General features: G+C 39.3%; 1 protein-coding gene across 4 annotated transcripts in view; it reads right to left on the bottom strand.

Annotated features, from left to right (window-relative positions):
• SYNPO2 (synaptopodin 2) overlaps nt 1-25,854 on the bottom strand; it is an 89,695-nt gene that overhangs the window by 22,994 nt on the left and 40,847 nt on the right. For 3 of the 4 annotated variants that reach the window (XR_014883021.1, XR_014883022.1, XM_003205714.5), the window contains exons 2-3: nt 7,615-7,766; nt 1,451-2,244 (exon numbers count right to left, since the gene is read on the bottom strand). Coding sequence is in view for 2 of the 4 variants with exons in the window: in XM_003205714.5 (XP_003205762.3) it covers nt 1,451-2,244; nt 7,615-7,766 (946 nt within the window). In the remaining 2 variants the exon portion in view is untranslated. The remainder of the gene's footprint in view (nt 1-1,450; nt 2,245-7,614; nt 7,767-25,854) is intronic. The other variant, XM_085222825.1, reaches the window with a different exon arrangement.

The following is a 25,854-nucleotide window of genomic DNA, read 5'->3' on the forward strand; positions in this document are numbered from 1 at the left end:
AAAGTCTTATATGCACGGTACTTGCTGCATGCAGACTATTCCTCTGTGCTTAGCAATGTGGTAATTCTAATGTGTAAATCACATTTTAAAAATAATAATAAAAACAAATATTTTGATAGATTACATCAACTCCTAAAAATAATGGCGTGCCAATAAGTTAAAAAGAATTAAGAGTGTCATAGTTGTGATGGGAAAAAGGCAAAGTATACATCTTACTTGAAAGAAGACTGTCGTGTAATATGTAGTTCGTTCTATATACTCGCCTTATTAGAAGGGCAATAAAATTCTGAGATATACAGGCACAGTCCCACAGATGGTTCTAACTTCGCAGCCAAAATGTAAAGTATGTGCACTCTTCTTATACGCTCTATTTAAAATGTTAAAATATGTGGATTGGAAGCAGACACTTAGGCATAAGTAACTGCTTAATCCACTTGCAAATAAGATACAAATGGTTATCATGCTAAAAATATGCTTACAGTGGAATTAGCGAAGGGTTAGCAGACTAATTCCAACGCTGCATATGAAATAGTTTGTTGCTACAGTATATCATTGCACGCATTCAAGCAGCTTTGCCATACTGTTACTAAATCCCAGGTCAGGATTCTTAACATTGTTGGAAAAAAACAACCCACTAATAAAAAGGTATCAAATTAATAAAATAATAAATTAATTTTACGTATCTATACTTGATAAACTGACACTGGATTCAGTTTCAAATTTGCTTTCATGTAAACTTCTTGGACGGATTTTGTAATTGACCTCTGGGTATGGGAGTCAGAAGAAATAGTAAGTTCATTTTACAGTCTAGAGAAGTCCGACAAAGCTGAAAGGATCATGTAACAGTTATACACATGCTAGTGTCTGTCAAAATCTCGTCTGCAGGCAACATCAAGCTTTACTAATAGCCTTTTTTTATTTTCAACTTTTAAGAGCAATACCATGGCTTTGATTTTAGATGATGCAAATGATAGCACAAAATTTTTGCTGTAAACAGAAATCCACAGGATTCACTTAGACGTGTGCAAGCAACCTGGTTTGTTGGTGTTTTCTTTTTTTTTGTTTTTTTTTTTTTGTGTTTTTATTCTTTGTTAATATTCCACAGATTGCCTCTTAGTGTGTATGTGAGAACCAGCAGAATTTTAGCCCTTTCTGGAAATAAAAGTATTTTTAGTTGGACAAAGTCATTAAATGATTTCAGAGTGGAAGTCTACTAAACAAAGTTATTCAGCACAGTTAAGGCATGGCTTTATTCTTGGCTCATTACCAGGAACATTGCATTACCCTGAAAAATTATATAAAGCAAGAATTGTTTAGAAGACAGAGAGAGAAAGTTAGAACACTGCAGACAAAACTCCTTTTTCTAATGCAATCTAAAATTCTGAGATGATGTTTCAAGTTACAAAGTATATCCTCAGGCAATGCAAATGATTAGATGGGACGTACTTACTTGCGTGCCTTGCCCTGTGCTTGAGAGGTCTGTGATCCTTTTCCGAGTGCTGGTTGTCTTCTCCCTGCTCTGTGCCTTCTGATGAGATTGCAAAGGAGGGGAGAGAAGGAGGTGCTTCTGACTGCCCTCCTTCCACTTGAGAATCAACACACCCCCTTTCAGCTAGAGACTTGGGTGCTTCTTTTTCTCTGTCTGAACAGTCTAGGATCACCTCCACCCTGGGGATAGATGGAGCTGCACTTTGGATCATCTTGACCTCTTTGCTACTAGAAAACTGGACTACTTTGCTTGACCACTGGATGTTGCCCTCTTTCACACTCAGGGGAATTGTGATTACAGGGTTGGTCCCGTCTTCTTGTACACTGGGTCCTCTTCCTGAAGGTGTGCTTTTTTCTGCCCCTAAGAGAGTCACAGAAGGAGCGTTGGTGCTCTTGTGACCGTCATTTGAGAGGGATAACTGCAGCTCAACCATATTGCCTGGCCTTCTTTCTTCTATCTTCCCTCTGAAAGCAGATTCATCAGTCACAAGCGCTTTGGAGGTGCCTATCACTTTAGGAGTAATTCTGTGACTTTGTGTGGTCTCTTGTTTCATTTCAGAAAAGTGTATGTTGCTTTCTCCTGCTCCCTGATGAGTCTCACTGTATATCTCTGTGATGCACAAATTTCCATGGGGTATCTCTTTGGCTGTATTAATCTGCAGTGTAGTGCTCTCCCTATAGTCCTCATTTTTTATGTTATCGTGCTTTCCGTTTTCTCTTTCAGCACTCAAAGTTTCATTTATTTCACTGGAGGATCTGCACATACATAAACAAGTAATTCAAGATATTAAGCTGCTGTAAGTACAGTAATTGTAAACACAATTGCAAAGAAAAACAATTTCTGTATAGTATTTTCCCCCCACTGTTACTAGTACCTGCTAGCAGGACCATTTAAGGAGAAGAATTTTCCCAGAATGCAGAAGTCTCAAAACATCTATGAATATTTTCAGTTCAGTGAGAGCGAAATTGAAATGTTTTCTCAGACACATTTCTATTATAATGATTCTACGGAGACTTCTAGGACAATGCTTCTTCATATTTCACATGTGCATGAGAAAATTAACTTCGCATGACACCAGAACAGTGCCTAATTTTTGGCACTGTGGCTACTACCCCAGCTGTTTTAGGCACCACACTCACACATAGTTGCTGTTTCAAATAGTTTACTCTCTAAGGAATAAACTACTGGATGAGAATAAGAAGGAGAGACAGAGAAACCGGGGGGGTGGAGAGGGGGGGAAGAGGGAAAGGAATGGATACTTAAAATACACATTCAAAGAATTCCTGTGAGGATCGTAATCCAAATATACAATGGAATAATTAAAACATTCTGGCCCTATTTTGATGGTCCAACAAGAAAAGTTAGTGAAGCCATGCAACATTTTCTAGTTAAAGGGAAAAAGTATTCCTGATTGTCAAATGTTACCGTGTCTTCACGAAGTCTGCAACATACTTCAGAGTAACTCTCCTGAATTATTCATTCCCCTGGACTTGGCTGTTTTACTGAGTTTAGGATTCCCAGCTTCCTTTTTCAATACCCTGGGCCATAATGGCTACTTATTAATTCAAGGAGAAACCTTTTTCTGCATAGCAAGATTGCAGTATGCTATTTAGGCTTTCTGTTGACTAGAAGGTAGCAAAGCGCGTTTTCAAATGAGAGGAGTGGTAGGTATCCTCAGTAAAGTACTCAGATCAAGTATTACAGTGATTTCTGAAATCAAAAGCAAGTTCCAAGTATTTTGAAACTTTGGAACCACTCTACAAAGAAAAGCTGGAAGAAGGGATAGAAGAAATATATCTGTCAATATATAGAAGAAACTTCAATAACACTTGCATTTCTGGCCATGTAGCATACTGTTTGTAGAAGTCTTGATCTGCCTCAGATAGCACAAAATGTGTAACATCCATTACACCACATATGGAGCTATGTAAAGATCAGACAGATTTTGATTTAGGGAGCTCCTTGTGAGTGTTGCTGGATTCCATCATATTATGTTATTTGGATGATCAATTGCACTGCTTTTAAGTACAGATAAATTACAGAAATCCATAAACATTTCCATGTAGGATATAAGACTGGGGGATGGGCCAGCTAAATGTTAGCCTTTATTGGTAGCTGAGTGATTGTGTGAGAGGAAAAGATTTCCACCTTAAAAGGCCCTTGCTACTTATGGATATACTTCTACTCTATATAGACATAAATGTGTGTCCATGTGTCAAGAGGCAGAGTACTTGGTCTGATCTCTTAATTGTCATTTATGATTTTATTTGGACAAATTATTACTTTTTTTTCGTGTTTTTCCAGCTCACTGTAGGAACATCATCCCTTGTATAATTCCAGGAAGGAAGCAAATTTCATAGAGTCAACATAGCAGGATTTGCCTCAGAGTCATGTTTTACTCCCTACATGGTGTATTTCATTTAGGTATGCATTGAGCATACTCCCTGCTTCCACCTAGAAAATCTTCTTTCTAGACTCAGCTGACGCTCAGGAGTTGCTAATGCTGATGTGAAAAGGGCAGGGTAGCATTGCTGGCACCACTCTCAGCGTTTCCCAGATACATCTGCTCAGTGTTTGTTGGGGAAGGTCAGTAAGATGCTCCCCAACAGGACATCTGGAGGGTGTTTGCCCTACAAACCAAAGATTTTCTGGGCACTGTTGGTCAGTAACTGTAGCTTACAGATTAGAAAAACTTCTAGACATCAAAGCCCAAGTAGCATCTTAAAACCTGATTTAAAAGCTATTTTTTCTTCCAGTGAGTTCAGTAAGAACAGAATTAGTTCAATGATGAAAGCTTTTGAAAATCTGATCTTTTATGCACGTAGTTCAGGAACAGTCAGAAGCTTTCCAAGAAGAAATCATAGAGTCATAGAATCATAGAATTGCTCAGATTAGAAAAGACCTTAAAGATCATCGAGTCCAACCACAACCTGATTATACTACCCTAACTCTAACAACCCTCTGCTAAATCATGTCCCTGAGCACCACATCCAAAAGGTTTTTAAACACATCCAGGGATGGTGACTCAACCACCTCCTTGGGGAGCCTATTCCAGTGCTTAACAACTCTTTGTAAAAAGAGTTGTAAAAAGTTGTAAAAAAGTTTTTCCTGATATCCAACATAAAGTTACCCGGTGCAACTTGAGTCCATTTCCCCTCATCCTGTCACCTGTCACCAGTGAGAAGAGACCAACTCCACTCTCGCTGTAAGCACCTTTCAGATATTGGAAGACAGCAATAAGGTCTCCCCTTGGCTTCCTTTTCCCCAGACTAAACAGCCCCAGTTTCTTCAGTCTCTCCTCACAGAGCATATTCTCCAAGCCCTTCACAAGCCTTGTTGCCCTTCTTTGGACCTGCTCCAGCACCTCAATGTCCTTTCTGTGCTGAGGTGTCCAAAACTGAGCCCAGTACTTGAGGTGAGGCCTCACCAATGCCAAGTACAGGGGCAGGATGACTTCCCTAGTCCTGCTCACCGCACCATTCCTGATACAAGCCAGGATGCCATTGGTCTTGGCCACCTGGGCACACTGCTGGCTCATATTCAGCCAACTGTCCACCAGGGTCCCTTTCCATATATGTTGGCTCCCAACATTATTCATTCCATAACCTTCCCTGGCACCAAGGTGAGACTGATAGGTCTGTAGCTACCAGGATCATCTTTCTGGCCCTATTTGAAGATGGGTATCACAATTGCCAGTTTCCAATCTGCAGGGACATCCCCGATTAGCCAGGACTGTTCAAGGATGATGGAGAGTGGCTTGGCAACCACATCCGCCACTCCCTCAGCACTTTAGGGTGCAATCCATCTGGTCCCATGGACTTGTGAACGTCCAGCTTTCAGAGCAGGTCCAAAACCATCTAATCACAAATCATTCAGGGCCTATTCTTTTCCTCATCCCTAATTCCCAGTGCAAGGGGCTGTGTGCCCAGGGAGTAACTAGTCTTACTATTAAAGACTGAGGCAAAGAAGGAATTAAGTACCTCAGCCTTATTCTGATCTTTGGTCACCATGTTGCCCTTGGCATCAACAAGGGATGGCTTTTCTACCAGCAAGAGAAGCTCAGATTCAGATCACTGTTGGAAAGCCACTTTAATTAGGCATTATTCCTTTCTTATGATTCCTGGCCTTTTCTTGAGATGGCTAACAAGTGGCTCCTTGTGAAAAAATGACTTGATTCACATTGCTCTGAGTGTGCTAAGGCATTTACTGAAAAATCCTGGTGGTAATACTGAGAGGGATATTACCCATAAAAGAGGTTGCAGAGGAGGAGAAGGGTTTCAGTTTAATCTTCCCCACCAGGAAAGTTACTGACACAAAGTGCTGTGATTTGGGAGATGAGCTGATGAGAAGTAATTCTCAGATTCTCATAGTGAATTCCATTAGAAAATTTCAGAACACTGTTGAGCAACTGCAAGTTTCTTAAAATTTCTAAGAGACACAGAGTTTCATTCCATGAAACACTGGTCCTTAATACTTTGACTCAGCTCTAATTTTCAGGAAATTCTTGCTGTTTACCATACATTCAAGAAGAAGCAATTGAGTGAGTAGATATGCTGCCACTTTGAGCTGGAGCGTAATGGAACCTTCAGACCAATTGAAATGTCACTTAAAGAACAGCAACAGCCAGGAGTCAAAACATATGGAGGTATTGTATGGCTGCAGAGAAGGCAGCTGGTTAACCACAAATATCATTTTTACAAGTGCGTTTATTGTTGTCATCTTATGAATTAAAAACAGGAATGTAGTTACCACACGAGGAACACTCAAATTATATGCTACTGAACCAGAAATAAGAGCTACATAACATGTAGAAAATAAGCCATAATGCTCAGCTGTCATTGTTCCCCTAATCTCATCACATTGATACAGTGCTTTGCCCTAAACAAGATGCACAGGCAGACCATGCAAAATGTCTGTTACGAGTAAAATGAATATTCTTTCAGAGCATTTTGTTTTGAAGGCAGATAGAAGGCAGATAGAAGGCAGACTTCAAACTACTAGGCACTTTGGAATTTTCCCTTGCACAGGTTGCAGAAAACATAGAGAAATGTCACTTGCTTTTTTAGGCTTCCTTGGTAATAATAGGCAAGTTTTTTTTGCAGCAGTCTTTTCAGCCTTTCCAATGACGCTGTTAGCTGTTGTGAGGAATCCTGGCCCTGTCTGTCCTCCTGCTCCTGCCTTTGTGAGAGCAGATACAGAGGACTACAGTAATTCAGGAGGCAGCCATAATTCCCTACAAGGAAGGGAAAAGTGTCAGGTCTTTTTGCTCTTCTTAACTGCACTGAAGGCAATTCAGACTTCATCTTGTCTAAATGCACAGTTTGGTGGGTATGTGTTCACTGTCAGTGGTTCTGAACACAGGATAGTATATATTAAGTTGATGATCATTATAGGACTGACCTTGCAGATGCACTGATGTGCAGTCTTCTGGCTTCCTTGTAAATCTACATGAAAGTTCTCTATTCTAAGAAGCTCTAAGCATTTTTTGAAGAAAAATGAACTTCACCGTCACTTTTTGTAAGTGGAGAATCTGAGATCCAGAAAGACGTAAGTGACTTGCCTTGCCTCATTTAGTGGAGTGATAATGTTTACAAAAATACAGTCCATGACTTCCGAGCCCTCTCTCTCTCCTGACTGCTACACATTTTGCTACCCAAGAAGACCATTTGCCATGTCACCATCAAGGCATATCTGTCTAACACACTTTCTCCATCTATTCAGCCTTTGCTTATTTTATTCCTCACTTCCCTATCTGTGGAGAATAACAACACTTCACTACTTCAAAGGAGTGGAAAGGATAATTGAACTCAAGACTCTGCAATGTGCAAATATGGTAGTGGACTCCTTTTAAATACCGAATATTGTTAATAAGAAATACAACTGTTATGTTTGGAAACTCTACCCTTCTGTATATAAACTGTGCTATTTGAATTCTGTACATTAATTCCTTCAAATATACTGTCCTCCCTCTCTTTTCAGTGCAGACAAACAGAATTAAAGACACAAACAGTAGGACTATCAGAAGCTCACAGTGTATATCTGCAAAATAATTGCATTCAACACACACATTTTCTATGTGGCACGCTGAACAGAATTGCACCAAAGCATTCTGAGCATTCCTGTACCTCTTGATAAGCATCTGCAGGACGTCAGTCAAGCTTTCCATCAGAACGATAACTTCAGCGTAGGTTAAGTCTCCACAGGGTTTGCCATTGATAGACACCACCTCATCCCCCTCACACAGCCCAGCCTTAGCTGCTTTGCTTTTGTTGCGAACCTGTGAGTTAAAAACAAAATTCCATATTGCACATTTAGTGTTCATTTGAAAACAGCAGCAGATATGTCCCCAACTTAACTTTGTACAAAAAAAAAAAAAAAAAAGAAGAGAGAGAGGCACAGAAGTTAGGGACAACAGTCAGTTGATTAGCACCTAGCAGAAAGGCAAAAAATCTCATTAGCTTCTCCCAGAACGGAAGACAGCTAAGTCAAGATTTCAAAAGAAGAGTATGTAACTTCAGGCTACTCTAGGCAGAATGTCAATATCTGCTTGCTGTTAAAGCTACAGGTTTACAAATTCCTGGTATATTGGACACTTTTCCTTAGATGCTCAACTAAAGGTTTAGTTGCCAAATTATAAAAATCTGAATGGCTGAATATCCTATTATAGTCATCTGAATAAGATCCCTGATTTAGTAAAGATTAATAAGGAGGTTTAACCTCTCCCATTAAGTACTCATTCAAGAACTCTCCACTGTTTGTTTTTTCCTGTTTCACTCTTTTTTTTCCACTGGCAGCATGTTATAGCTTATCATAGTCTTTGTATAACAAAGTCTAGACAGCTTCAACACCACTCAAAGTATGCCATACAGTTGACTACTAGTTTTAAAGTACATATTTGGCAAATACATTATATAATACGGTACATTATATTAACCAGAATGCTTGCAGAAGTACTTTACTATGACTTATACACTTATAAGGGCATTTGATGGTTTAAGATGTTATCCAGTCTATTATGAGGGTGAATAAAATCATCAGAACATTTTCTTGGAATTTTTTCTAGAAGTAGCATAGATCTACCACACTTAGAGCAGCTGAGTTAATCTCCATTGACTCTGGAAGAGCACGTTCTCATGTGTACTGGACTTGAGGGTGATGTATTCCCATGGACCTATAGAATTATCCCTGGTATCCTAACAGGCCAGTAGGCTAGCGCCTAGGAAGCATTTCTGAAGGCTGTTCTGAAGTTTCTTGGAGTCCGAACAATGTGTAGAATAAAGAGTGAGATTGCACTTTTTTTTTTTTTTTTCTGTGGTGGGGCCATAGGTCTTTGTTGTTTCAATTTAAGCATATCTGTATGTCATATTATGGCTTTTTGAGCAGTGAAAAAACAGATGGCTCATGCATACAGAAGCTGGTTACTACCTTGCAGAGGAGTTAACATTTACAAATATGGAGTGGTATGCTGCTATGTTTATCTTCCCCTAGGCAAGAGCATAAACATCCTTGTACTTTGGGAAGAAATGACAGTTCAGGCAGTGTTTAGTATTTTACTTTATACATGAGCTATGATTTGGGTTGATTTTTTGTTACTGTTTTTTTAAATAGAAAGGTATACTATTAAAACTGTACAAGGCATTCCAGGCCTATATGTAAATATTTAATGTGTATGCTAAGAAGAATCTAGAATGACTTTTTTTCAAAAGGCACATAAGCACATGTCAATACAGAAATAGAGTAAGATGATACCGACAATGTGAGAAGAAAACTTGTTTCTGTTTTTTTATTAAGTGAGAATTTGGGATTAGTTCTGTCATAGATTACCTTTGCAACTGTCTCAGGAGAGAAATTGTTACCCATTATTCCATACTTTCAGTGATGTATGTCAAAAGAAAAAGTTCAATTGTATGATGTTAATATATCTCTATAAATTATTGGACAGTGCAGACAGTTTCATTATTTTCTAATAGTCTCCTAGGTAGCATTCAAAGAAAATAGAAAAGGACGCTGAAGTTTTTTTTACTGTTCTTGAAAGGGCTCTTTAGTCCATTTTGCTCCCTGGTGAATTCTTGAAAGATCACAAGCTGTGAGATACTTGTACCTATATAGGAAATCTCAGCACTGGCTATGCTGGAAAAAAAATTGCTGCAAGTCATTATTCTTCATTATCTGGTAGCATTGCAGTTCATATGCATATTAGAGCAAATTTCCTCTCATCATTTTATTTCCAGGTTTATCCGCATTAATCAAACCTTTAACACGATTTTACCATGACAAGATCACACTGCACATGCTGTACCTATTAATGGTTCTCCTGACTGTATGTCAGCCTTTTCCCTAACCTCAAGATAACATCAGTGTTATCTTCTTTTTGGTGTTTCTGTTGGAGAATTAAAGGGGAGGGTGAACTACAGCACCTTATTTAGTGCATTGTAGCAGATTGATGGTAGAATGGAAAAGTATCATCATTTTAGTTTCAGAATAGGACCAGGTTACTCAGCTACTCATAGACAACCTCGATTGTTTTGGGTGATTTTTTGTTAAAAGAGATTCTTTCGAAAGTAGTGGTCGTTCCTGTGTTACACTGCAGCCCAGGTCTTCCCAGTTACTTGTTGCTTCTTTCTGCTTTGGGATGGACTTTTTTGGGGGGAGTGAAAGATGAGGCTTTTTTACCCTAAAATCTGTGAATGGGATCTACTGGAAAAATATGCAAAATTTTCTTGATTTCTCAGTGCTTGCAATGCTGATATAACACAGCAAAGCTGAGCCTGTAGCACTTGTGCTGAACCTGTCTAGACAACAGTTGCTTCTGGGGACAGTTGAAGCACTTCACAGAATCACAGAATTGTAGGGGTTGGAAGGGACCTCTAGAGATCATCGAGACCAACCCCCCTGCCAAAGCAGGTTCCCTACACCAGGTCGCACAGGTAGGCGTCCAGGCGAGACTTGAATATCTCCAGAGAAGGAGACTCCACAACCTCCCTGGGCAGCCTGTTCCAGTGCTCCGTCACCCTCACCGTAAAGAAGTTCTTACGCACATTCGTGCGAAACTTCCTATGCTGCAGCTTATGTCCGTTTCCCCTCATCCTGTCTCCACATACCGCTGAAAAGAGACTGGCCTCACCGCTATGGCCGCCACACCTCAGATATTTATAAACCTGGATCAGGTCCCCTCTCAGTCTTCTTTTTTCAAGGCTAAACAGACCCAGTTCACTTAGCCTTTCTTCATAGGGGAGATGCTCCAGGCCCTTCACCATCTTTGTGGCCCTCCGCTGGACTCTTTCCAAAAGATCCCTGTCTTTTTTGTACTGGGGAGCCCAGAACTGGACACAGTACTCCAGATGAGGCCTTACCAGGGCAGAGTAGAGGGGGAGGATCACCTCCCTCGACCTGCTGGACACGCTCTTCTTAATGCACCCCAGAATGCCATTGGCCTTTTTGGCCACGAGGGCACACTGCTGGCTCATGGCTAACCTGTTGTCCACCAGGACGCCCAGGTCCCTCTCTGGAGAGCTCCTCTCCAGCAGCTCATCCCCCAGCCTGTATTGGTGCATGCAATTATTCCTCCCTAGGTGTAAGACCCTACACTTGCTTTTGTTGAACCTCATTTGGTTTCTTACTGTTTTTTCCTGGTGCTGTCTGTATTACTTTTCTGCTCCTGCCAGGACTTTTTATTATTGCTGTTTATACTGTATATTATATATAGTATAGTACTATAGAGGGCTGCTCTGAAAGTTATGCATCCTGTTTTATTATATTGGCCCATGATGTCAGAGGGAGAAGGTGGTGGTATGACAGTAGAGGTCAAACCTTCCCACCAATATTCTGTTATGTGTTATTGCAGTGTGACGGATGACAGTAAAGGCCCAATCTGAGAAAATAGCATCCAATATGGAAGTGTGTATGGCGCAAAGATCTATCACTGAATTTCTCCATGAGAAAAAAATTGCATCCACTGACATTCATTGATACTTGCTGAGTGTCCACGGAGACCAAATAGTGGCTGTGAGCACAATGAGGTGGTGCATTTCAGCAGTGGTGACATTGGCTGTGGGTCACCTCCACTAGTGCAGATTGTTACAAGTGCAGCATGCATGCTCTTGTTCATCACTGGTGAAAATGCATAGCTAACATTGAGCCTCTGTTGAGAAATAGTGTTCTGTAGCTGATGGTTTGCACTATCAAATAAAGTTATTGTGCTCTTTGTATCTATAGTAGTTTCCATGGAAATAAATGAGAAGCATTACTTTTGGAGCAACCTATGTGAACTATAGTATTACATATAGTACAGTATTAGCATATGATTTGTATATTAATATAATAATATTGTTCAATATGTTACTTATTATTTATTACATAAGTTGTATATAGTGCAGTGATTAAATTGCTTTATTTTTCTTTTAAACCACAGTTTTTCCAGTGAAGCGGCAATGAGGTCTGGTAGAGGATTTCTCATTCCCCTCACCTGGCACTTCATCACTCCGTGGGAGTGGGGCATGGGCTGTTAGGAGCATGTTCAGGATCGTCTGTCAAGACTGGAGCTGGAAACTGTGAGTAAGATTTTGGGAAGATCTTGATTGTCAGAAACTTGACTTAATACGAGATTATTAGTCTAAAAGGCTGATAGCAGAAAATATATTTATCTCTTTTTCCTTCTCTTGTTGGGAAAAAAAAATAAGTGGCAAAGCAGCACCAGGAAGAAAAAAGACACAATGTGGGTCCCCCTGAGATGGGATTGTGGGTCTTTGTGTAGTAATGTACTGGTGAGAGGTAATCCCAGAGGCACCGGTCTGTGGAAGAAAGCATGCTGTGTTAGCTAATTCTGGATTTGTGGTAGCTGTGGCATGCTGGTAGGTCTGGGGCAGTCCTTGGTGCTTGTAGCAGGTAGTAGTTAACAGTCACTTTCTTATCCATTGAAAGATGAATAAGCAGAGGGTGTACACTGTGGCTGTTTTTGCTGTAGTATGTGGTAAAGGAGAGGTTTTGTAGAGAAAGCTAATGCTGGGTGCCAATCTTCTATGCTGGGTGCCTTGTAGCATTTCTACTTTAGACAAACTCTAGTCTTGTTATGTGACCTGCAGACCCCTTGCCTACTATTGTGTTTTACATGTGCTCCTTTCATTTTATTTGAAACCAGTTCAGTTTGTACAACTCAAATCGTTCCACGTTGCAAATCAACATGTAGTAAATAAGGATAGCAGAGAAACATGCTGCAAAAATTGTAGCTCTGATGAAGCTGAACAGCTAACTTAGATGCACCTGTTATTTACTGTGGACTGCAGGTGGATGCATAGAAAGCAATTTGGGCTCAAATTACCAGCTGACAATCTTGGTTGTGTATCTGAGTCCTGTAGTGTGCAGATTGAAGAGTTGAGGTATGCTGAACCTGATAATAAGCTCATTGGATTGTAGTGTATCAGAAGGTAATTACATGCGAGGACACTTCAGTTGCCCAAATACAAAATGTAGTAGAAGATATCATAATCTTGTTTTTACCAGTGACTTCTTGGAAGGATATCTAAATCTTATTCTGGTGTGCTGTTGGGATTACAGTCCTGTATCTTAGAGAATCTAAATGAGGTGCTTCAGCTGTAGCCTGACTGAACCTTTTTTCTGAATGAGAAAATAAGCAATCTGGGCATGAACATAATTCTTTTACTCTCTACCTTTATTTTTAATAAGTATGCTTTTTGTGGCTTTAAAACACACATATGTTTGCATAGAGGTATCCTCAATTTAAAGCAAGCTTTCTGAAACTTGAATTGTTTTCACAGCATTCTACTGATCATTTTCCAGTTTGTCAGCAGGAAACAGATAACAAAACAGAAAATATTGCCCTTGGATGTAGTGGAAGTGCTCTTCTCTCCTACTGATTATCTTTTTCTCATACACATGGCATTGTTTTTTTATTTGAGGAGTCACCTTGGGAAAAGTGAACTCAGTTGAATATCCTGAAGCCTCTTCTGAACTCTTGTATGGCTTGTTGTATGTTGAAGCCAGTAATAATAAACTTTATTTACACATGTAAGCCTTCAGTGAAACCACAGTTCAAAGTGTTGGTCTTGAGCCTTTGATGATTGGCCTGGTGTTTCACTGTGATGGGGCAAATGCAATAGCGCAGCTTAACAGACAGACAGACTTCTGTAGGTCAGCTGCCCATCTTCATTATTGTTTACTACTTTAGTTACATCAGTTTCAAGCTTTACCATCAGTGGCTTTGTGGCTTCTTTTAGAGTGATGATAAAACATCAATAACAAAGAGTGAAGAACGTTTAATGAGGATTTGTTCTTTGACTACTCTTTTGCTCCTGTTGAATAATGAATTCCAGTTTAAGGTTTTTTCTCAGATCTATTGAATAACCAGCTTCTATAGCAGCATTTTTTACTACAGTAGGAAACTGTGCCCTTAGATGTCTTGTCGTCATCAGTAAGGCACAATTTTGTTAAAAAAGTACCTGTTAAATAGATCCTTTTTAATGAAAATAATCATTAACATTAATCTGGGGATTACAAACAACCTTTATTCTGTATAGTCTCTTCAATCTCATCATTACCTAGTAGAGTAGCTCTGTTTAAATGTGCCTGGAGTTAAAGTCTTTCAGTTTTTTTCCACCGAACTGGTGACTTGTTTTTTGTTTAGAAAAAATATAATCAGTCTAGGCCTTCTGATTACACAGAAATTGTATAATAAATGTATTATTCTATAAGCAGTTTGTATCTATCTGCCACTTTGCAGGTCTTCTGTGTAATATTAAAATATAGGGTCTTTCTGGCAGGTAAATGAGTAATAATTAGTTGTATTCCTTTTTCTTTTACAGGGTAAGGTTTGTAAGGTAGTCTTTTCTTTTTGTTCTTCAATATAAATAAGTTAATGTAATCAATTCTCAGTTTAATTTTATTTGGCATTAGCTCATACTTTCCAGAAGTTATATTCCTCATTAACTGATCAGATTCGTATTAGTCATAAAGTTCAGGAATCAAAGATACAGCATTTAATAATCAGAATGAAAAAGCACTTCATCTATTTTATTATAATCTCCATAGCAAAAACAGAGGCTTAAAAAGCATATTTAAATATATTTAAAAGTTATCTGTCAGTCTAATAGAATTAACAATGTACAATATTTTCTTAGGAAGCAGAAGCACTGAGTGGCACAATTACTAGTGTATTAGTGGTTCTAGTAGTATGAAATTAAGAAGTTTAATATTAAGCTAGAAACGAACTTAATTCCCGTACTGATTATCAAAAATTTAGGTCTAGGACTTTGTTTTACTATATTTATACAACATGGAAGTCTTCTAGACAAAAAAAAGTAGGCTTTAGTTAGCAAGATTTTTTTAGATAGAAACATCTATACAGTTTAAGCCTACCTGATAATGGGTTTGGGATTTTATTCTAAACAAAGGGGGCTGATATTTTTAGTAGGCCAGAGCTCAAACTTACGGGTTAGATCTTAAGCACGTATACCACTGAGATAGCATGGTGTCACACTAATGGTGCAGACAAGACTGGGATGTCTTGTCTTTGTAGAGATACTCAGCGTACAGATTATCAAAATCCATAATGGCTACATAAACTGTATTCTTATAAAGGGTATCTTTAGATGGCACACCAAATTTCAGTGTTTTCATTAGCCATACCTATATCTGAGTCTTGAGTCTGCTGCATGATGTGGCTCAAACCAGTTGTATCTGCACTGCCTGAAGGTAAGTTTATATCAAGTTGATAACATTTCCCCTCCCTTCTGCACTGAATTTCCTCACTAGATGAGCCAGTTTCTTTCAGATTCAATCACAGCAAAAGCCACCATAAGAAGCCTTCAGGCAGGGCAAATTCAGCAGGAGTATGAGATCCAAACTCCTGGTCCTGCCAACCTCTCTGAAATCATGGGCATGCAGTAAGGGTGCTTGTCTCTAGAGCATGTTAGATGTTAAAGTTGGAATGCTGTGACTTTAGCTAGTACAAATCATCCAGTTTCCTACATTTTATAATTCACTGTGTCCTATTTTTTGAGAATATATGTAGAATTTGTACCATAAGACTAGTGAGATCATGCAAAAGTCTGTTAAATAATTGGGTTGAACAAAGATACTGCTAACTATCTCATGAATGTTTTTGAATAATTAAGTATCTTTGGTTTGCAAGATAAGGACTGAAATATTTCCTATCAGCAAATTCTTCCCAATAGTCAGGTGTAGGGGAACTGATTTGTCACAGCTTGAACTGATGACTGAGCACCTGGTGGAGGGGGTGACTGGCTCAGAAAGCGCAGATGCAAGCAATTCACCTGTGCTTCCCATGTGACTGGAAGGGGTGGCCCCTGTGTGTATCCCTTCTGGGGCTCATTTAAGGGCTAGTCTTCAAAGGAAGAAGGTCTCCTGGTTGAAAGCAGCTTCCTGAGAAGAAATGTTCTGTAGCCAGAGACCTTTTTCACTCATCAGGTGAGTCATTTCTTTATGTGACTTTTGATATTCCTAAATAGGTTTTAAAATGGTCCCCAGCTGTAAGGGAACTGTTAGATCACAGCCTGTATTGATGATTGAGCACCTGGTGGAGGCTAGCCCTGGTGCCAACAATTTACCTGTGCTTTCCATGTGACTGGGAGGGCTGGACCCTGGTTTCCCTGCAACACCTTGTTGGGCTCATTTAAGAATTAGTCTCTGGTGGGATAATGTCTCCTGGCTGCTTCCCGAGGAGGAATGTTCTGCAGCCAGAGACCCTCATCACCATCTTGGTGAGTCAACTTTTTTCCCATATATTATTATTGGTGCTCCCAATTATATCAAGAATGTATTCTGGTAGTTCCAGGAAGTGGGGTAGGGTACTGTGTTTCAAGCTAATAAAAGTGCTGCAATGGATTATTACCAGGATCATCACTAGGAAAGTTGAATTATGTTGTAAGATTATGCTAGTTTGTGGCAAAGTATGTGACATAGGTACTTCTTAACTTTATAACCCATCAGTCTAGTTGCCTGAAAGGTTCTGGGTTCATCTAGTGATCCGTAGCTCAAGCAAAATGTTAATTAAGATTTATTCGTATACAAATTCATGGGTCATACAGAGAATGCAGGATGTATGATCTTATGATTGATTTACTTGTTGTACAACTGTCTCCAATTAGTCCTTCTGTTGCTTTTGTGTTTGAGGACAGTGCACTTAAACAGGTCACTTCTGTTGGTGCAGATTGTTACAAGCACAGCATGTAGGCTCTTGTTCATCACTGGTGTAAAGTTGCTAATGTTGGTGCCTATGTTGAGGAATAGTGTTTTGTAGGTGAGAGTTTGAGCTCTCAGGAGTAGTGTTACTGTGCTGTTTGTATCTGTAGTAGTTTCCATGGAAATAAACAGAAAGCATTATTTTTAAAGCAGGCTACATAGATAAAGGTTCACTTCTCCTCATGGTTTCTTTGACAAATGCACCCTGCTGCCAGAGTTAAAGAAAATGTTTGACCGTCTAAATCTTGACCAAGACCTTGTGACTTTTGGAGCCAGAGAGCTGGCTAATTGCAGTGAAAAGAAAAGCTTGCTCAAATTCCCAAAACTCATGCACTAGTGTATCATCTTTGCTGGTGGTTCCCATTCTCTGGCAGAAATCCAAAAATAACAGCTGAAGAAGGGATGAGATAATGATCTCTGAAATATTGATCTGGTATGCTGGCGACACAGCAAATTTCCCAATAGCAAGCTTGGGTACAGCACTTGACACCTCTTACTCATTTTGCACAACAGTTCTAGCATATAGCCTGCCTAGCAGTGGATTATAGTTTCACTGGAGTGTACTATTCTGTACTAAGTAGCTCGTGTCAAAATTAAAATGTTATCTTTATTTTCTTTTTCATTAGTGCTGCATATGACTTGGTGAATATGTGACAAGAGGAATGCCACCTCAGTAGTGCGGCTGTTCCTTACCTGCTCTGTTTTCCTTCTTGCACTGTTTAAATGGTGATTGACTGAATGCTTCCTGGCTTCTTCTTAAATCTTAACCAACTTTGATTTTTTTTTTTTTTTTTTTGAGTATTGTAGCTGTGATCTTTTTATTTTCATCCTTGTGTTCCCCATTTGCAGAGGGAGAATTGGATTGTCAGTGCTTCTTTACTGGGTTCTTAGTTATATAGCTAGCATCAAAATTCTTTTCTATTCAATGTATCTTTTGGTCTGGAAAAAAGAACTTCTATGGTGAGTCTTGACTAACGAGAGGCTAATACGGTTGCTGAGAAATGTCTGTATCAACCACTGCAGAGCAGTTGGTAATAAAAACAGAAGTACTACAACAGACTGTGCTTATGGTAAGCATACCTGCTGCGTAATCTTGATATGAACTTGTCACTAATACAGCAGTTCCACTGCCATATATTTGCACCATTAGTATGATCTAAAGACCATAGGCTAGGTGTTTCCAGCAGAAAAAGCATCACATTTCCTATTCTAAAATTGCAATCAAAAAGTAGGTAAATGAAAGGTAAATACAAAAATCTGCTACCTGAAAGTAGGCATCTTATGATGATACTAAGATAATACTTGAATGTTTGTACATAGTTACAAAGAGAACAACTTTTTATCATAGGCTTGTCACAGCTGGGAGAAGAAGAATAGTATGTGAGAAGTAACTAAAAACTTGTGCACTTCCATATGTGAAATTCAGTTTCTTTAGAAAGACAGTATCTTTTATTTCCTGTAATTGTGAGAGAATGGGAATAACAGGCCATATGCTTCCTCTTTGCTCAGTTGAGTCTTGATATCATATATCAACTAAAAAAAATTTAGTTCTTTCTGTGGAGTTTGTATATCATACATCACTGTAATAAAGATGCACAAGATATCTGCAGAAGTAGAAAGTGGGATAACTGTATGAGAAAGATATTGAACAGGCATGCCTGATCCATGCCAGAAACTGCCAGCCTCTCAAAGAAAAGTTGCAGGTCCTTAGAGACAAATGGAGGAAAACAAAGAGGAGACAGAAACTGAGGGTGGAGTGCTGGAGTCAGGAGACTATTCTTGGTGGTAAAATATATTTGTGTGGCTTCAACTGTCAACTAGAATGAGTACATACTGTTAAGCATTTTAGGAATGAGCTGTTTGAAATTTCTCGGGCAAAATCTGTGGTGCCAAGGCAAGTCCCTTAGAAAAAGCATGTTACATCAACATGATTATGTTTCCTTGATGGAGTTAATCTTGCTGGGAGACAGCTCAAGTATGTGGTCCTCTATTGAGCAACCCTTCATAGTCATTAATTGCACGCTCATGATTCTTTGAGTCACTCTACAGACTGCTCCATTAACACAGAGCTTATACCAGAACATACAAATACTTGTGTTTACACTTCTAAAATACTGTTGAAATATTCAATTTTTCTAGGCTTCTGACACTGAGCACTATTTTCTGACAATGAAAATCAACATTAGCTATCCAGAGGCCTGTTGAGACAGTGTTCAAAACTTCTATAAATAACTTAATGAGCAAAATCTCTTACTGCTTTTGCAACCTCATCATGTGTGAAACTTGCTGATGTGGATGCTGAACTTTTTTTTTTTCTTCAGTTATATGTAACTGTGGAACCAATGTTCCAGACTCAGATCAGGGTTAAAGGAACAGCTCAAACTAGTATTTTTGCTGTAATGAATAAGGACATCAGATGGCAAAAGAACATTCCTCCTGGAGAGGGGTTTATGGCTGGCAGAGCCTCAGAGCTTAACACGGCATTCATAAACTGGGTTACTGATTGCCCCTTTCCAGTACTGGAGACTCCGTTAATGAGTGAGCTCTTCCAAGCTGTACTGTTTTGGCTAATAATTGATAACTTTAAGCTGCAAAATGCAGGATAGAATTTGCTCTCACTTACCTGTGGTGGAGGTTGGATGGACCAGCAGTTAGCGGTGACGGAATTCGAAGTTAAGGGCTCCACAGCCATTAAAATTGTTCGTAGCACTGAAACTGTGGTCAATGCTGAGACCAACTTACTGTCTCTGGCTAATGTAGTATTGTTGCCAAGAAGCTACTTGAGTTCTAACTTGAGGGCAAGTTAACATTGATTTTTAACTCTATTCTGTACGATTGGACAAGAGAGCAAAGTAGTGTTCAGACAGAGCAAGGTTGCATTCATCCATCATGAAATGGGTGGTTCCTTGCTTTGGCTGGACTACTCTGTTGGTTTTTGTGAAGTCTAGAGCTGTTGTCTTCCTTGAGAGAACTGTAGAATTTCTGAGAAATGTTTGTGAATGAGATTTGAGGAAGATTTGCAGGTCCCATCTGTGGTGCTGACAGAGCATGCATAGCTATTAAACTGGGTCTGATAATAGGTAATATTCCTGCAGTATGCCATTTATCTGATTTCAACCGCACACCTGGGCAGCAACAGAGGGTACATCATCTCAAGAACATCTTTGGGAGATTCAGACCACTTTTGGAATCCTTGTGTATCAAAAGTAGTAAAGAGAAAAGGCACAAGAGAATAACCTGTTATCCTCTGGAATGCTATGTGATAGGAATAGTGTGAAATCAGCCTGTCTTAAGGGAAGTATGGTGAGGTGGGAGGGAAGGAGCTTGCTGGAAGTCTTTGTGCTTTGTTTAGTTTAGTCTGAGGGGTTTTTGTAATTTGATGTGTTTTCCTATGATCTGCCTTTCAGACTAAGCAATAGGGAGGGGAGGAGCAACTTGGAGGGGACATGGGGAACTGGCCTATTAATTAGTAACATAAAGGCCATAAATCCACCCTACTACCAGGCAAGTGAGCCGCTCGGCTACCAGTGTGTGCTTTGTCAAACTCACTCATTCCTTGCTTCATATCCTGTATCAGTTACAGTCCTATGTGGCTACCCTGTCTCATTTTCATTCCATTGGTCATCTGCCCAAATTCTGTCGAAGCAGGGGGAGGGGAAACAGGCTGAAAGAGGAAGGAGCGAGGGTTCTCATTACAAATGTGGGTAATAGACAACATATTGAATCCTTAGAGCAAAACTAGTCCAGTGACAGTTATAATGAAATCATTTTCAGTCTCATCAGTCCATTCCCAGAAATGGTTTCACGACAACCTCTTAACATTATATCATGAGCTTGGAAATATACAGGTATGGTGTATGTGATCACCTGTTCAAATGGAACAGTGAAGGCAGCAAGAAGAAACAAATGCTGTCTTGCAGGTTTCTGTTTCAGTGAGGGCTGTGGCTGTCCATGCCAGTGGTATCAAGGTTATACTGAAATGTGTGCCCCATGAGGTATTTCTTGCTACTTGTCTCACTGCCTTGGTAGCGATTCAGTCAGTACCAAACGGATCGTGAAGAGGTAAGCAGAAGCTTTGCCTCACTTCCAGTGGAGATAGCAACAGCAGTGCATTTATTAAGAGAGCTTTCTGTTTGTATGATGCTTTGTACAATTGGGCCACATTTCAAATTATAAGGCATGGGGGCTTTTGGAATTTCCTTAAGTGCAAATGAATCAGATTGTTCATAGAAACCCAATAACATGTGCATCTAGTAAATGCAGTATCTAGGTAATTTAAACAGTTATTTTAATATGCACAAATTGAGGACCAGTGCCTACTCTTAAAAGGAAAGCACAAAGCTCCAACTTGCAGGAGAAGTTTGAGTCAGACAGTGGCTCAAAGTCAGCTCAGAATTCTATGCAGGAATAGAGTTGCAGCTCCCATTACTTTAGGTCATTTTTCAGGTTTTTAAAAAATTGCACAAACTCTGTCTTCTACGTTATTTAGTGTCCTTCACACTTTGGGTGTGATGTTTTGAAATAACTTTTCAAAACAGAGCAGTAACAGACCTATTCATCTTATTATTTACAAATGAAAGCTCTACAAATCCAGGTGAATTTTCTGAATGCCAGTACACTCACAAAGTATGTTCATATAGATGTCTTCCAGTGTCATATGTCTGCTGTCCTGGACAGCTTCTGGTGACTCATCAGGGAGCTGAGATGTTCATCAGCCATATCTCTCTCTCGTGACTCAAATAAAGCTGGCTGGGACAGCAAAAGTGATGGCTCAGGAAGTGTGTGGACACCAAGAATATGCATGCCTACAAGAGGAGGTCAGTCGTCCTCTGGTTTGCTCTCAACAGAGAAGGCAAGGCTTCTGTATTTGTGCAGGAGGCCCAGATAGAGAAAATGGTGGATGTGGATTCCCAAGTATTATTTCCAGGTCCTACAGGGAACTAGGAGACAGATGCCCTCTGTGGACTTTGCCACTCATCTGATAACAACACTGAGTTATTTAGACCTGTACTTTCAATTAATTTGGCCTATTCCTAATTAGGAATGAAAACTTACTTATCTGAGTTTTTTTTGTTGTTGTTGTTTTGTTTTTTTGTTTTTTTTTTTTTCCCCAAGCTTTACCTTAGTTTAATTCAGTCAAGCTTTAAAATCGTAGTTGAACTGATCAAGTTCTCACATAAAATTCTTCCTTCTTTTTCAGTGGCTTGTTTATATGGCTTTTACCCAAAATAATTATGAAAAATAGGAGTGAGTATGTCTATTGCAATGATTTACTTTGGCACCATCTCCTTGAACCCATTTGTCAACTTGTGCACGTGTCATAAAATTGACATGGAGATTAGTATTCATTGACTGCCTTTCAGCTCTTAATAAAATACCACATAAGGCAATGTACCAGAATGGGACCAACTGGAGGAAAAATGAATTATCTTGCAGTGAATGCATGAGACTTTCTATAGGACTGAAGACTGGAAGACTGCAGCATAGTCATGTCTGAGCAAGTCTGATAGAGATGCTGAGCTCTGTGTAATGCTCCTGGATTTAGTGCTCTGAGGAATCAGACTTACTCCTACAATTTCCAGTTTAGGCATGCTGGCAAAGTTGATGACTTTTAATTTCTCTGACTTTCGTAAGAGCAATCTGTCAGCATTTTTAGAAGCTCAACCAAGAGGATTTGTGTTCCTTCTGCCCTTTCCTTTATTTTTTCCCAAGGGGAATGACTGCTTGAGAACTAGAAAATCTGCAATGCTGACATATGAGATTTGTCTGCTTGTTTTCATCTGCCCTTCTGTCCTCAGTGCAAGTGTTGGGCTAAACTCAGGGTATCTTGCCCAGTCAGGCAGTCTGGGAACGTTTGGCAGTTGTGTATGAGGGCAGAGGGAGGGGGAAAGAAAGGGTGTTATTTTGCAGAGCTGTAAATCCAGCACCTTTTGCCAGTGCTGCTTTTTTTTTTTCTTTTTTTTTTCTTTTTTTTTTTTTTATTGCTTGCTTCAAAGAAGCTGTTGCTGCAGTAGCCCTGTCTGCAAACAAAATCTTTTACCCAAAGTTCACAACAGGACAGGTTGCACATGTTGCACGTTTGTGGGACACTTGTAGATACACAGAGTGGCTTTCCAAAAGCTTCAGCTTGAAATGCAACAGTTTCCATGTTGCCTGGCACTTCAGTGTCAAAGAGATTTCTATTTTTAGAGAGAGATTCTACTCAAAGAGCTATATAAGGCTGTGCTGGGGAGATCATTACTGTTTTAATAATACATGTTTTTATAATATATGAGAATACGATGAGGGAGTAAAAGGACCTGATTTGTGTATGCAAAACTGAAAAAAAAAAAAAAGAAACAAAGGTACTCAGATTTCTGATATCTTGTATGGGGAGGGATAATAGCAATCAAAGATTTAGATCTAATATTTGGGTTTGAATGCTACTCAGAACTTCTCTCAGGTTCTTGAAAATATCATTACAGCCATTAAAAATGATGAGGAGGGCTCTTTATCACAACTGATGATGCAAGAGGGAAGGGGTGGTTCCAAGCATGGTCTGGTGCCAAAAGGCAAGTTATTGTGCAAGGAGATGACAGCACTGGAAAAATCCAGCAGATTGGTGTCATGTCCCTCATGAGGAAGTAGGTAGAACTGGGTGTTATACATTCAGTCTTTCTAGCTACAGTTTCCTTGGTTATCCAGAGTACAAAATATGCCTAAGCTGATTGAATGCTGAAGAAAAGCCAAGCAGTCTGGTGGGGTAAGAGTAGCTGTTGCAGTTAAAAGTAGAATAAAGGAAGTGTCTGAAATTCAGGCATTAAGTATGGCTTGCTAGACAGCCTTCTTCTGAAGCTCATTTCTTCCTGCTGTAGAATCATCCAGCAAATGCATAACTGTGTTACCTTTAGTACCTAATTCTATTATGAATAGATAGTAAAAAGCATTTGAACAGAATTTCTTTAAACTGTTCTCAGTAAACTTTCTCAGTGTCATTTCTGCTGCTGTTTGGCTGCAGGAAATAACTTGTTTGTAAAGCAAAGGAAACCCTCAGGTCTGGTGGAGCCATCAGAGGCAGCCCAGGTAAAATTGGTTTTAGCAGCTGTTGCAAATGTTACTGCAGCACTTGAGGCCAGAATGACTTTGCTTGAATGAGGACTAGATAAGGTAGCAGTGCTAATTTAAGGACTCTGGGTCTGTGTTTGCTGCAGTTGAACATGGCTTGTAACGTGAATTCTAAATGGAGACAGAAGCAAAGGGATTTTAGTCTTAACTTCCCTTGGCTTTATGCTTTTGTTTTTATGTCATGTAGCTAGCTGTGGTGTAACTTGTTGGACTCCGGATGAATAAAAATATGGAGAGCTAGATTATCTGAATTTGGCATGAACAAAGCACAGCAACTGGAAATGGTGCCTGCACTCCAGTAACAGAAAAAGCAGAAGGCAAGACAAGGCAGACTGGTCAGAGGCAAAGCAATTGCCAAATAGTTCATACTTGGAATTTTGTTATCTACCCAGTACACTGAACTGGGAACAGCAAGAGAAACAATACTCTCTGCTTTTCAGATTCTTTGGAATAAGCTGGCGTGCCAGTCTTGGCTTATTAAAGGTATGAGAAGGAATTCAAGTAGATTGGGAAGCTATGTTCTGGTCAAACTTTTGCATGTAAGTACCGTTGCAGCTGATTTCACCTTCATTGGTGAAATCTGATTCATGTACGATCTATATTGTTTTTGAATATTTGGCAGGAACAGAAAGATTGAATGGCCCTACTAACATTTCATTGTTATGTTGGAAGTATAGGAACTGCATTTAAAGGAGAAATTAGCGATCAGCTAGCTGGGGGGAGGGAGGTGAGCGGTAACAGGTCCCTGCGCTTTCTAGCAAAGCAACGCTGCCCCTTAGTGGCTGACTTGTCGGCCACATCGAAAAAAAAATGCCAATAACTAATCTTTCAATGGCCAAGTTTATTTTCCTATATCAGATGGGTCTACTGAGAGAGTTGAAAGAGATGAAAACAGAGCAGACATGACTTGAAATTTTAGTCCTCATTGACTGAACATCTGAAATTGTAAGTTCTAGCTCTGCAGGATATGTATGAAGCCATTTGAATGGGCTTTCTGTTTAATTTGCAGATACTTATTTGATACTAACTTCAAGATTTGATTAAATACAATTAGAAATTTTTTCTGAAGTGTTTTCTTCATCTTTAATGTCTGTCTTCCGTATATTGCTAAATAAGCACACTTCTTAGTTCATAGTATTCTCATGACTGGCAGTAAAATATTCTGTAAAATTAAAGGAAAAAAGCATTTAAAGCTCATAATGAGGGAGGTAGGTGGGAAACCCAGTCTGTTCTTTAGGACTTCTGAAAAAAGCAGCATTTCTTGTGAAATACTGCTGTAAGAGGAAAATAAGATTGAGCATCAGTATAATGCTGTAAACAAACACCATTAATCTGTAAGTTACGATTGTACAGTGTTTTGATCAGGCCTCCTCTAAATAGCTTACGGTTAAATCAGCCACAAAAAATGCAGAGTTATAGAAAACAGCTGTGATGTGTGCATGCGTGTAAACCTGAATTTAGTTAAACACAGAAATTTGCTTGAAAAACCACTCACTTCCAAAATATTTATAAACATATTAGTAATCTTGGAAATATTTTCTGTTTATGTCTTTTAGGAAAAAAAATGATAGTACTTATTGAGAATCCAAAACAGAATGCATGAACCAAACTGAGGAGAAACAATGAAACTGATAGAAAATGTTAAGTCATTTTTCTTTAATAGAGTACGTCAGAGTATGGAAGAATTAACTGTCCAAGCAAAGCTTGCAATTCCTTTGTTAATTTAATATTAATACAAAATGAATAAACTATTTAAGATGATGTGATTGATATAATGTAGGCAGATGATAATTTAAAAAGAAATTTGAGGGGTCCAGATATGGTCACTGGAAGGAGTTGTACTATCCTGTTACCAGGAAGGTGAAGTTCAAAACCTTCTACAATCTCTTTGAATTAACTAGCCAGTCTACAAAGTAGTCATAGAGTGGTTTGGATTTGAAGGGACCTCAAGGATCATGAAGCTCCATCCTCCTGCCACAGGCAGAGCCACCAACCTCCATATCTAATACTAGACCAGGCTGCCCAGGGCCCTATTCAGCCTGGCC

This window comes from Meleagris gallopavo, chromosome 4 (genome assembly GCF_905368555.1).
Source record: "Meleagris gallopavo chromosome 4, MGAL_WU_HG_1.1, whole genome shotgun sequence".
Lineage (NCBI taxonomy): Eukaryota > Metazoa > Chordata > Aves > Galliformes > Phasianidae > Meleagris > Meleagris gallopavo.